Raw genomic sequence first — 14,012 nt, forward strand, 5'->3', positions numbered from 1 at the left:
CCTACAGGCACCTTTAATTGCCATGATAAATAGTTTTTATTAATTCCGCGGCTGCTATATGAGGCTTTGGTGGTTTTGGAGTAGTTTTTGCAGCATTTTCAGCAGACAAAGTTGTCTCAGGCTGTGTTTCTTTCACCATCTCTCAATTTTAATGCAATTCAATGTTCTTTGCTTTACGTGTGTGTGTAATAAGTCATCCTCAGTGTAGAGGGATTAGTAGTAGTCTTCCTTATTTTGTGTTTTTTTTCGTCTTTCTACGTCTATGTTACTTCACTAGAAGTGGTTGAATGAATGCAGGCCGCCCGCCGTTTATCTGAAGGTTGAGCTGGACCTGCACATCAGATACTCTATAAATTCATTTCTACTGATTCTCCACACATATCATTTGTTAAATGTGACCGACAGGACCAATAGACCAAAAATCAGCCACGTCTTGCGCCTTGCATGAAAGAATTTCATCATTCACGACATTGCCTTTCATTTCAGGAATGATTTCCCAACAGAAATTCTTCACGCACTCTTGAATCCACACACACACTCAATCGTAACATGTCATCTTTTCAACTACTGCTCAAACTTCAAAAACAAGATAGGCCACACACACACACACACTCTGCTGCTGTCAACGCACATGAAACAACACACTTCTATCCCAGACTCCTTCTGTGCACACTGACATCAACCCCAGTGAAGCTTCCCATTACCAAAGCGCTCACTGTACCAGCATTGTGTCGCTTTTGTTGAGGCTTATCAGAGGTCACTTCCCTCGGTATAGTCTGACATTACGGAACAAAAGCACTAAAGCACTCATGTTTGCTAACCCAGAAAGCTGTGAAGTTGGCTTGATATTGTATCGGCTTCAGGAATTTGACAAAAGATTTCTACTTTTCTTGAACTCTTACTGAAGTTTTATATTTACATATACTGTCAATGAGTTGGTGGACACTTCCACCTAAAAGACCAGCCAGAGTTAAAAAAAAATGCTCCAAGTACAGGTGGTGCACACACTGTAATCAGGCTTTCACACAATTTAGTTATCTACTGTAGGTTTATAATATGAATTTCTAATTTGCTCAGCCAGCGCCAACTTGGTACATTAAGGTCAATTTGACTTAACCTTCAGTGAAAAACTGACCTGAGGAATTTGTTGAGGTCTCCATGCTTCATGTATTCGAACACCATGATGAGAGGGTCTCCGTCTACACACACTCCGTAGAATTTAACGATGTGGTCGTGCTGCAGGTTAGTCAGCAGCTCTGCCTCCCTCTGGAAGTCCTTTCTTGCCGACAGGTTGGGATCTTTCAGTGTCTGAAAGGGAAAATAAAAAGTCAGATGGACACATTAAGAAAAGGTAAACATAACAATAAAATGGATGGTTGGGTCATATTGAGCTAGCCTGACCCAGTCCAAATATTTAGAAAATGCAGCCCTCTTTATCTCTGACTTTGGAAAAAAAATCACCTAACCCTTTGCATCTGTATTTTCAGTTGATTGTGCCAGTCATTTGTCTGATCGTAAATTCCAGTCAATGTTCATGGACACCAGACATTCACTCCATTGTTTAGTAATAGATAAATGAAAGTAATATCATTATAATAATACTGGTACATTAATTTGTTCATTTGATGAAAAACTTTGTCTCCCGTAGAGAGGGCAGATAATAAACCCTGTTGTCAGTTCACCCTAGTTCTCTGGTCCTTCCAGGAACACACCTTCTTGGGGCACATCCTTCAGAGGATCTGGTACCTAATTTGTGCTGCATTGTTTCACATCGTCTACTTTTTCATTTACCACTCCTTTTTATGCTAAGTTCCACCCTGCACCCTTCTTCTTTCCTCTATAACCCAATTAGTTAACTCCTCTATGCTTTGAAGCATCCACTCAGTATGCCCAATTTGTCCATCAATTTGTAGCCATGCTAGTGGTGTGGCTCTAGGGATGACAATGTCCTTTGGTCGTTCACTTCGGTCCAGAAATATCTGGACATTCACAGGTCCCCAGAGGATAAATATCACTGACTTCTTCTTGATTTTTCCTCTAGCGTCATGATGAGGTTAATAGTTTTGTTTTTGCTCGACAACAATGAAATTTGGTACATATATACCCCAGTAAATCCTAATAGTTTTGGTGATCCCTGACTTTTTATCTACTTACATCCGCAGGTCAAATATTAAATTTCTCCAATTATTTGTTTATGATCAAATACCTGCAAAACACTTTGCTTTCCCATCAGCCTCAGCTTTACTTACACTATGTTTAGCGCTAATTAAAAAGTGTCAGCATGCTAAACTAACCTCCTAAATCCTTATCCTACCTCCTAAACCTCAGCATGTTAGCATGCTGATGTTTGCATTTAGCTCAAAGCACAGCTGTGCCTAAGTAGAGCCTCACAGAGCCGCTAGTGTAGGTGTAGACTCTTTAGGTGCGTTCCCACCGAAAGCGAATCCAGCGCTTTGGGTGGCTTGATTACATACAAAGTCAATGCAAAGACGCAAATTCAATACCTCATCCGCGAATGAGGCGTTTTTTTAAACTTCGGCGAGAAATTTTCTTGAAGCGATGTTGCGAAAGCTTATCAGCAGGGAGATTGTCCAAACATCAACTGTGGCTTCAGAGCGTTGTTTAGAGAGGACCAGGCGAGCAGTCTAATGACAATCCACTGGCCGACGGGGAGCTGCTAAAGAACGGGGAAGCGGACGGAGAGTAGCGCTGCAGCTTTCAGAGAAATAAACACCCGTAGTAGTCTGGATTCTGCTCTGACAACTAGGCCATTTACCAGCGGGAGGAGGTCAGAGTTAACTGGTTTTATTAAATTATCTTTTAACTTTAGTTTTTGGAATTACAACTTTATTTATCTTCACTCGCGCTTCTCGGAAGCTAGATTCCGTGCACATCCGGTTCAGCTGTTGCTGTTAGCGTCGGATGGCACCAGAGTTCTGCTGGACTACTACTTCATTTTTATATAAAAACTGGACAAAGCTGGACATTACTTGGAGAAAGGAAAGCGAGGAAGTTGAACTACCTGGTGAGTTTAGAAAATGTGTGTCTGTAACTTTATTCCAGCTGTCGTTGTACTTTACTCCATTCAGAAAACACATATTTTAAAAGCTGACAGACCTGACAAAGTATGAATCCATATGTCTAACAAAACAGCATCATATTGTAGTTATTTCGGCATTAGTTTGATCCGTTTATTTCAATTAAATCAGAGCCAAGGGTTTACTTTGTGTTCATAGTTGTAGTATCCGTGGGCTGTGTTTATTCGCTTAAAACGCGTGTGAAGTCTCAAAATGTCCAGCGGTCAAACTCGCACGAGTAAAGCGAGGCGAATATTAAATTTGCTTTCGGTGTGAACGCAGCTTTAGACTTGATGCTCTCTGGGTGTGGTAGAGCCAAACACAATCCTCTGAACTTTAAAAAAATAATAATTATTTCCTCTTTTATTTAGTAATACAGTATAGAGTTTGAGGCTATATGTTATATCCACCTAATAAAACTGTTCATAATTCATAGGACAGTGATCACTAAAACTGTGACATTAAGGGGGTATAGGTTCACCTGGCTGGAACAACTGCACAAAATAAATTGATCTGATTGGTAAAGTCATCAAGCAGGGAGTACTTTAAACTCGTTTGAAGTACACATGAAACATCAAATCTCAGTGAAATCAAACAACAGCAATAATGCGCCTTTTTGTTGCCTCTATTGGAGGGAAAAAAGACTTGACATTCCATCAGCAACAAGAAAATACAGCAACTTCTCTTGATCTCCTTGGCTTTTAGTCCTGCTATCTGAGTCTGTTGCTGACGTTATTACAGATGGAAAGACCTTGAAATGGAAATATATTTACTCATATGTGCTCTTCTTGCAGTGAAGTGCTAGAGGTGGTTGAGATGTACAGCAGAGTAGGTAAAATGTCCATAAAATTCTATTACCAAATCAAACCGCACTCTTAAGGAAATGTTTCTTGTCTGGGCGTCCCTCCAAAACAATACCTTCAAGTGCCCAACTACAATAAATTGAGGGAAAGCGCTGCAATGAATTTTCCCTTTGTTGACCTTTAAGTATATTCAGAGAGCCTCTTTCTGCTTTATTGCAGACAGGAACAGGTTCAGATGAAAATGCACATTGCATTGTGTTTTAAAAAATAAAGAGGACACTGCAGAGGAGCCTTATCATAAAACAGATTAAAAATGTTTTTGTTAATCCTGTAATATTAAGAAAAGGATGTAACATCTTCATCTTTACTCTTCCACTCACTTCTCCCGTTGTCAAGGTCAGTGTGGTTTTCTGACTGTAATTTCTTTTTCTGGGTAAGTATGCTGAGTCTGCAACCTCGTATTAAGCATCACCCTGCTTCACATTCGTACAGTTCCTCATATTCACACCGGGAGCTGCCAAGCACAACTTAATGTTGAGCACTGCTAAGGCACTGAGAGCCACCACACAGAGGCAGTGGTTCTTAATGCTTTGAGCTATTTAAAACAAAACAGAGCACTAAATAGAGATTTTGGACTTACTAATTCTTCACATATTGAATCATCACTGTCTGGAGTAGAGTTGCAGAGTTGTTCATACCAGAGGGATACTAACTAGTGGCTACTGGTAAGGCTAATGCAGTGGTTCTCAAACTGGGAGGTGGGCGTCCCTGGTGGGGTTTAGAGTCACTGCAGGGGGGGCATGGATGTTAAGCGGACCTAAAGTTGTATGAATATGATTCATGTGGTGACATAAACAAATAAAAGTGTTCTGATGCTAGCAAGGTTATTTTGCTAGCCTGAATCATTTGTTTACTTCAAGCTGGTATTGTTAATGATTGATAAAAATGAAATCCACTTTTGCTGTGGTAGGGGGGGACAAACCTTTTTCAGCTTCTGAATGGGAGCATGACAGAAATAAATTTGAGAACCACTTGGCTAATGGGACCAGATATACAGTGATTTTGGTTGGACTGTGGAGTGGGCCATGGCAATCATATGACATTGCCTATCAAGCCAGGTGGGCCAGCCAGAGTAGGCTAGCCTAAGCAGTTACAATGTACAGTGGATATAAGGCTGGGTCAAGCTGCCAAGTACCTGCTCTTTGCTTAGGTGAGAGTAGGATTCATAGATGATTTAAAGGTGTGTTAGGTTAGTGAATGGTGTGGACACATTTTTAAGGCTGGGTCAACCCACAGAGTACCTGCTCTTTGCTTGGGTGAGAAGATTTAAAGGCAGCTTAAAAGGTAATTTAGGTCAGAGCGATCAGTAGATTTATGACTGCACAGCTTGATACCCACTGCAGGACCCAGTGATAGGTCAAAATGCATGAATACTGGGCTTCCATAGGAAAGCTCACCTAACTTTTGCCACTTTTTACAGTTCACCAATAACTAACTATACAACTGTTGTTTTGGCATCCATACAATGAGATGTGTTTCATTGTGGCGGTTGTGAGCAGAAAGTAGCGTGCATGAAATGGGCACTACTTTTTTTTCTTCCGCCATGGGATTTATGAGTGCTCATGGATAAAGTTACACACACATATGAAATGGCAGGAAATAAACATGCATTATATAGTAAATAGGAAGTGTTTTTGGACGCAGCCATAGTCTGGCACATAACCCCTCATTACACCACACTTAGATTATTGTACCTATTAAACAAACAGGATATATGTGTGTGTGTGTTAATTGGAGAGCATTAGGAGTGCTGGCAGGAAGATTGTGTTACTTTTAAAGCCAGACTAGCTGTTTCTCTGTGTTTGAGCCTTTTCAGCCTTTTGAGCATTACTCAAAATATCAAACGATTTCTTCAATACTGTTTATAATACACACACACACACACACACACACACGCAACCACACAGTGAATGTACCTTGACAGCCACCAGCATCTTGTCCTTGGTGGGGCTGAGGTTGTAACACTCTGCCAGGAACACTTTACCGAAAGCTCCTTCACCCAACTCCCTTTTCAGGATGATGTCTCTCCGCTTTATATGTTGGACAACTAAACCACAGACAGGGAGACAAAAAAGGGAGAAAGAATTCTCAGATTTTAAGCTTCAGTACATTTTTATAGGGCATAAAACTATGCTATATTTGCAGAAATTAACATATCTGGAAGGGTAATTTCAAATATCTTTTTTAATTCATCTTTAAAACGAGGAAAAGAAGAGAAGAGAATTGTCTGATTCTGAGTCTGATTGCAAGAAAATAGATACATACAGTATACTAGCAGATGTATGTGCTTTGTATTATTTTATATTCTTGTCAGGTTCTAAAGCTACTGTATCATTATGTCATGTTGAATTACAAAGAAGTGTATACACACATGGATAAGACATCTTAAATTCTCTGGTGTAATGGTGAATCCATAAAGAAAACATCATGAATATTTTCATTTCTCTTTATAGGAGTGTGATACAGCTTGGGTGATGTGCTGAAAAACATCAGAATATGTGACACTGTCAAACTGTAAAAATATCTTTCTTAACTTTGAAGTTACTTTGAAGAGAGAATATTGGGAACATTACAGTTCAAGTGGTTATAAATCTCCAAAACGCAAATAAACATTTAACTTGCTGAGCTGTAAATCTCTTTTCTAGATTCCTTTGTTTACTGTTGGCATTGAAACAACACAAGGGGACATTTTCTAATAAAAACATCATAGTAAACAACTTACCACAAGCTTGGCAGAGTGAGAGAGACATTCCCTGTCTCTCTCGACACTTCTTAGTCTATTTTTTCCTAATAATTCACTCTAACAAGATCAGTTTACAGTTGCAGGACAGTTAAGTCTCTTTGGATGTTGTGACTACTTTCAACCTTTGATTTCTCTTCTTGCTTGCAATGTTTGTGACTGCAGAATATAAATGTATTGATTAGCTTAACAAAACTGGTGAATCTTGTAAGCTGACCACACTCAGAGTAAGTGAGAAACACAGAGATACAGGGGAAAAAATGAAATAGTGAGACAGAAAGTACGAAGCCTAGAAGGTATGAGGGGTAAAATGTTACCCCCTGATACCTGTCAGGCTCAGAATGAAAGAGTTGGGAAGGTGTAGGAGTTGTTGGCTCCTGAACAGAACTGCTCTTCGTGCCTCACTCTGAATAAAACATGACAGCTTGTAGGTTCATCATGAAACCTCTACTGTGTCTATACACACACACTTTTAGTTATACAGTTTTCAACAAACACATTGAGATAAAGATGAGAGGCATTAATGAGTGCTTAACACCACAATATACAATATCAGATATCAAAGGTCAAGATATACAGCAGCTCTCTCTGCTTTCAAATATGAATGAAATGATGTTTAATGCTTAGCAACAGGGGGGGAATAACATATGTGAAAGACCAAAACCAAGCTATTAAATATTAAAACAAATCATACATTGCAAATTAAATTAAATGTAAACCTTATCAATCAACCAATATTTGTCTTATACTTCAACAGCACATAAAGGGGAATGCCACCAATTTAGAGAAGTCGTTATGTTATTTTTTATTCCCCAGTACAGATTATTTATATAAATGCCATATGTTAACCAAGTCATCAGGTCTAATGGGTCCTTTGCAGACAAGTAAACTTCGCAGACCTTTATCCATCCTCCATCTGTGTGTTCTATGTGTTCTTAAAATCACACCCGGTGGTTATAACTATGTCAAAGTGAGTCAGACTTTTTAAGTAACTTTTTTATACATTTGATCTTAACCATGCATGTTTTTTTCCAGTTTGGATGGTTTTACCGTTATTTGTACTGTTTACGCTTTATCTTTGCCTTTTTTGGGTTTTGTTGTGTTGCATGTTTTATGGTTTGCTGAGGACACTGCATGTTGTTTTGGGACTGGGTGAAAGTGATAGGAAACTGAGATGAAGTACCAGACAAAGAGCTGTGCACAAGCCAGGAATGAGTGCGACCAGAAAGACTTGGTGCAATGCCTAATACTACCAAAGTAAAGGGAAGTAACCAAGCTAAACTGAACCTGTGTTTGTGATTCTGCCTCCGTTTTTTGTGTGCCAAGGCGCTTGTTTCTCTTCCCCAGGGACAGCAACAGTCTCAGCAAGGAAAAGCCAGTGGGACAGCGAGCTGGGCCGGATTAAACATCAGGGCAACAGTACAATTGCCCAGGACCCCAAGACACCTAAAGGGCCCAAGGCACTGGTTAAACCTTTTTCCGTGAACCTGTCCGCTGGTGCCAATTGTAGCCTACTCATACAGTGTGATTATGAGATGACAGACGGACCTTCCACTCATTGGTCAGACTGCATCAGGTGACATTAATGCAAAGTTAAATAAGTGAAAGGTCATGCCAAATTGACGGCGTCATAAAAAATCTTGTAGCCTGCAAACAAACCTTCAGGGCAGCTAAGTGGGAGTGTTTTACATTTTAAAAAGATACAGACTATAGAAATATGGAGATTATAAAATAAAAAATGAAAATAGGAAGTTTCTTCACTGTAGCTAAGGCAGCTACTAGCAATGAGGACTGTTCAGCTAGTGGTGACATTTTTTTGCCTTTCGGAACAGCCAGCAGCCTGGACACCAGTATATTGGTGGCAAGCGCTAACGTAGAGGGAGCTGCGACTGTGACCATGGAGGAAATTAGAGGATGGATGTAGGACCCTCTCTCTCAACAACGATTTACTGTATTCCCTTTTCTAAAACAACCAAATTGTGCCAAGGGACTGCTTACTTTACTCACCATCGACTGGCTCAGTTTACATCCAAACTCTTGTCATCGCAAAGGCATGCATTTATCAGCGGGTTATGTGAATGGAAACACCCAGAGAGGATTTGTGATCATAAAAAGAGCGCAGAACATTGACCAAACATGCTTTCTTTATTACACAAGTCTAAACACCTATGCAAGATGCTTCTGTTGCCTGAAAGCGTGATGCAAAACAACAGTATTGGAAAGAGGCAAGACTTGGGGTTGGACTTGGAAGTCATGAGTTGGAAGCATGTCTGGAAAATACAATGGGCTCCAGGAACAGCTAAAAAAAGAAAACTCCCTAATCAATTATCCATGTGTGCTGCCCATTTGTTGAACCTTGAAGGTGTCAACAGCATTGATAATTGCTGTAAGGATGTCGACTCATATTTTCAACTGCTTTAGCAGCACCTCATCCCATCACTGGGTCACACTATTCCATAATAGAAACAATTACATTAGCCACATTCTAAAATCCCTCTGCAGTACAAGATGGAGTTGTAGGGCAGAGTCCACAGAAGCTCTCAATGAGAATTACAGGGCAATTAGAGGTACATTGGCCAAAATAGCATTTGACTGTAATGAGAAAACCCAAACCCAACGCATAGCTGCTGCCCTAGTTTCTTAACTTGATCAATTGGAGACTAATGAATAATGAGTATTTTGTGGGATAGAGTACTGGGTATGTTTAAGGCAAAAAGTGATCATCTACAAAATACTTAAATAGATTTGCAGACAAGTCTGATAATGATGGCAAAGTAGCTTTTTCAGATGGCAGTCAGAGATTTAAGGTTCAAACCTTTTATGTCATTATTGACAGGCTTAACTCATCCCCATCCAAATGGATCAATGCACACACAAATGTGTATGAACTCTTTGGTGTTTTATTTGAGAGGGACTCTGGTGATTGTGATGTGCGTGAAAGAGCTGCTAAGCTGAGTTACAACCTGGACAAGTCCTTGGCAAACTTATTCAGTTCACCCTTTTTGTACTGAATGAGACTTCGCCTGCACAGTTGCTGCAAGTTCTATAGAGTAATGGATAATATTTCCAAATGTTTACATTACACTATGAATGATTTTAACCTTGCCTGTCTCGAATTGTGAGAGTGCGAGGTCGTATTCAGTTTTAAAACGAGTTAAAAATGAGCTGATGACCACAATGTCACAGAGAAGGCTTCCTGGCACTTTCCCTCCTGGCTATCAAACATGAACTCATTAGGGATCTTGATTTTGAGGATATTGTACACCAATTTGCAAATTCAAAGTCAAGAAAGAGAGCTAGTGTGTACGATCTGAAATGAAATAAAGCCACAACATGATTTCCCAGAAAATGTGTTAGTTAAACACGCTCTTGCAACCCGTCTTTCTCATTATATAAAAGTAAAAGTTGTGTATTTTGCCAGATTAATGTTGATGTGTTTTTATACATTATGTGATATGAGAGTATGATATGATGGTATTCAAGCATTGGATATATTTACTGTATGCTACTATAATGTTTCAAAAAGGTCCTTAATTTCAGCTAGAGGTAAACAAAGCTAGCTAGCTGGATAATTTATCTAGCTAGCTAATGTTAGCAATGAGTTGGCTGAAAATGCTGTCTCCAGCTGACATTTTACTGTTTCTGTTTCTGACTCGTTTTAACACAAGAACCATAAGGGGACTTTAAAAAGCACGAGATGAATACATACATTATATTGTATTTAAAAAAAACTGAGACCAATCCACATGTACCCATCCCAGAGTCAGCCTCCTTATCAGCTAATGATCTATTTGGAAGAATAGCATTGTTCCTGTATAGCATTGTTCTAGTATTGCACTCAAATGGGTTGGACTCTGAAGTGAAACAAAGTTTCTTAAACCTGCATTCTTTCTTATGACCAGCAGGGGGCGACTCCACTGGTTGCCAAAAAAAATGTCAGATTACATTTGAGTCAATGATCCTCCTTCTCACTTGATTTATTACCTCAGTAAACACTTTCCTAATGAGTTTACGGTCTCAGTCACTAGTTTATTTTGGAATATCTTTCTCACCAAAGCCTCATGCATACCGCTGCCTAGTTATGGTTGCTAAGCAATGATTGGACAACCACTGTTGAGGAGAGGGGTTTCCACACAGTCAATTTAATATATCTAAAGGTGTGATTACTTACTGCACCAGAATTTTCCTCCCCCTCCAGGTCACAGTTAATTTATTTGAACTTTTCACGCTGCCTGTCAAACGCTTGCCACCTGTGATCCTATTATGCAACACGTAAATGCTGTGAGAGATAATAAATGGGAGGAAGAGGCTCAGTATATTTCTTGCAGTGTTTGTCGTGGCTTTACCCAAAAGGAGTTCACCAAATGTTGTAATCCCTGGAGTGTTTCCTCATTCATAGACACAGATTACTGGTTCTGTTTTTGTTTGTTTTTTTCTCCACAATCACCAGACCATCTGGTTGAGAACATGTTGAGATGGTGATTCATAAAAAATGTCACCTGCTCCTCGGGTGTTTCCGTCAGACTGTATCTTAACCACTGTTCCTGACATCAGTGTTAAATATGAAGAAATGTCCCAGTTTTAAAGTAGATCAGAACAGAAGTGTCGGCAGAAACTGGCAGCCAGTTTGCCGGGTGAGAGCCCCACCAGGGACACTGACACATCACTGCTGTCAAAGCTTCATCCTCTAAAAATCTGCTTTCCTAGAGATGAGAAAAACATCCTTAAATCGATACACATACATTTTTATTCAAAATGTGTTTTGACTGGATTCCGTTGGCCAAATGTCTCTGACACTTTCTCAGCTAATAAAGTGAAACAGTGAAATTCTTTTCTCAAGTCTGAATCTCAAGAGTTCCCAGACTTAACATCTATTCCCTGCTGAATCCCATCTCTACTTCTCTATTATTGTACTTTCTTTAAGAAATGTGAATAATCTTATCTTTTACTTTAATTCTTTTCTGTGCACTCTTCCATCATTCATGATCATTAGAGGATCAATGTTGGCCTTACTATCGCTTGCCTTGTCATGCTGAAGATCTAGCTATTGAAGATTATTCTGTGGTTGCACACGTCATTAACCTTCTCTGGATGAGATAGTTTGTGAAATGCCACAAATGTGAAGGTTGTCATCTATCAGCAGGTGGAGGCTCAGAAAGTCTTTTAACCACATAATGCCAGTATAATGTGTACAATATATTTATTTTATATATATCTAACTTTTCCTCAGAAGTTAGTATTTGATTATCTTGACCTGACTACAGTGCAGTGAGGTGATATTTCATTGATGGATTTCTTATCTCACATGTGCAAATTGGGAATCTGTATCTGTTTTATCATATTATCAGAATATCTACACTTCTGTCTTTGCTCTTATGTAAATTAAAATGAAGGACACTAACTTCACTATTATGACAATTCTCTCTTCTGTTGGCCATATTTTCCATGGCTGCACCACACTGGTCTAATCACACAGAGGTAGACCACCTTTACTGGATGCTACACAAACTCTTCCTGCACGTTTACTTCAGGAATTGCTTGTTATATTCCCTGGCTGCTAAATGGCAGCTTGTAACAAGTTATTACAAGCTGTGATCTGGTCTATAACCGGTTATATTTCACGCAGAATGCCAAAGTATGCCCTAACTGTAGATGTCACAATGTGTCAAGTAAATACATAAAATGTAACAAGATATGTGGACTCTTCATCAGTAGCAGAACTTTAATTCCTGTAAGGCGAGCATCGCCTAGCATGAACAGTCTGACACACTGTACCACACAGACATACATTGCCTAGAACAATATAAGACAACACAGGGATATATTAAGTCATACTGATGACTTAAAAAAATAAAACATCCATCAGTACATGGTGACTACACCTAGAGGTTCACATATAAATTAATCCGGGTTGAGGAGGGACGTAAACAAACTGCATATCACTTTTAAACCTGCACCACTGTAATTTATGAGATGAGATCCGAAAAACCTGTTAAGTGGTGAAAAATATAGTCACTGAAATGCTACTCATAATTTTAAACTTCTGCTGCTGTGCTGTTATCAGCTAAGAAAATGTCCACAAGACTGATACAACCTGGAATTCATTTCACCTTATTTCATCTCCTGTTCTCTCTCCTGGCCAAAACATCACTTTTACACTATGTGTTTCAGACTTTTAACAAATTGTGTATTTTATCTGATTATACTGCAAGAAATCATGGTCTGTAAAATTTATAATTCTAAATTTGCAAGTAATGCTCACTTGGTAACTAAACAGAATGATCTCATCCAGACTGCGGAGATCTGACAAAAAAAAATTTTTCCCCCCCTACAAATTTCTTTCGTAAATAAAGAAATGACTGGATAAACATGTGTGTACTGTACTGTTGAATTAAGTTCTCCAGGATAATGAAAATAAAAGATGCTTTCTCCTGTGCCTCAAATGTAATGTAAACAGTGATACAGTAAATATGTGAGGTCTGAATCTATAGACGACTCTGATTTACGGCACGTGTTGTGCTCTCTAAGGACACCACCATTACTGCAATGGCAGAGTTGAACTAAATGAATTCTCTAACAGTGATAGTTAAGTTGGCAAGCGCCCCTCACAGATGAAATCAGCCAATGCAAATATTGAAGTTTTTCAGTCTCTTAAAACTAGTTTGTAAATGGTTAAAGAGTACAGCTTCCTGGACCCATAAAAGACTTTATACACATGTTTTTTTTACTTATGCGTCAATATTGTCCAAGAGGTAGACCCTTTAATACAAGATTAGAATATTCTTAATCCTTAGTGACTGTTGTCATTATTTTCTTCACTCCTGCTCCTGAAACAAACTAGTTTACATTATTTTGACTAAAATAATAATACTACTTAAATGTAAACAGTGTACTGTCATTATAGCTGATTGGGTAGGTGAAGAGATTACAGATCTGGACTCACACAGGTGGCGTGTGCGGCGCGTTACGGCTGTGCCGTGGCTGCTGGAGCAAATAGCTACCATTGTAGTCAATGCTTGTACTCACACCAGAAGCGCCGCAGCGCATCCCAGAAGCGGCTCTCCACTCCGCTGCGCGAAGAATAGGCAGCTGGTCTATTTTTGACTGAAGACGCGTCAAGCAACGAGATGAGTCGTGCAGGAATTCAGACACAGAAATGGCAAAGAGAATCCGGTCGATTCAACAATAAATACAGTTAAAACGGACCAAAAAAGAAACAATTTAACTATGTAGCCTTCTTAATAGGCAAAACGTTCTTATTCTGAAATGTTCCATGTGGGAAATTCAGCCCTTCAGGGAACTGGGGGAAAACAGTTCACAGAGCGCTGTGAT

The 14,012-nt window shown here is 39.3% G+C and overlaps 1 protein-coding gene across 4 annotated transcripts in view; it reads right to left on the reverse strand.

Annotated features, from left to right (window-relative positions):
- Positions 1–14,012, reverse strand: part of ntrk3b (neurotrophic tyrosine kinase, receptor, type 3b) — a 186,780-nt gene that overhangs the window by 21,490 nt on the left and 151,278 nt on the right. For all 4 annotated transcript variants that reach the window (XM_038702148.1, XM_038702145.1, XM_038702144.1 and 1 more), the window contains 2 exons: positions 5,857–5,987; positions 1,136–1,308 (listed from right to left, as the gene is read on the reverse strand). In XM_038702148.1, coding sequence (XP_038558076.1) covers positions 1,136–1,308; positions 5,857–5,987 — 304 coding nt within the window. The remainder of the gene's footprint in view (positions 1–1,135; positions 1,309–5,856; positions 5,988–14,012) is intronic.

Source organism: Micropterus salmoides, unplaced genomic scaffold (assembly GCF_014851395.1).
Source record: "Micropterus salmoides isolate LMB-PRFRI ecotype aquatic unplaced genomic scaffold, ASM1485139v1 Ms_hic_scaffold_6, whole genome shotgun sequence".
Classification (NCBI taxonomy): Eukaryota; Metazoa; Chordata; class Actinopteri; order Centrarchiformes; family Centrarchidae; genus Micropterus; species Micropterus salmoides.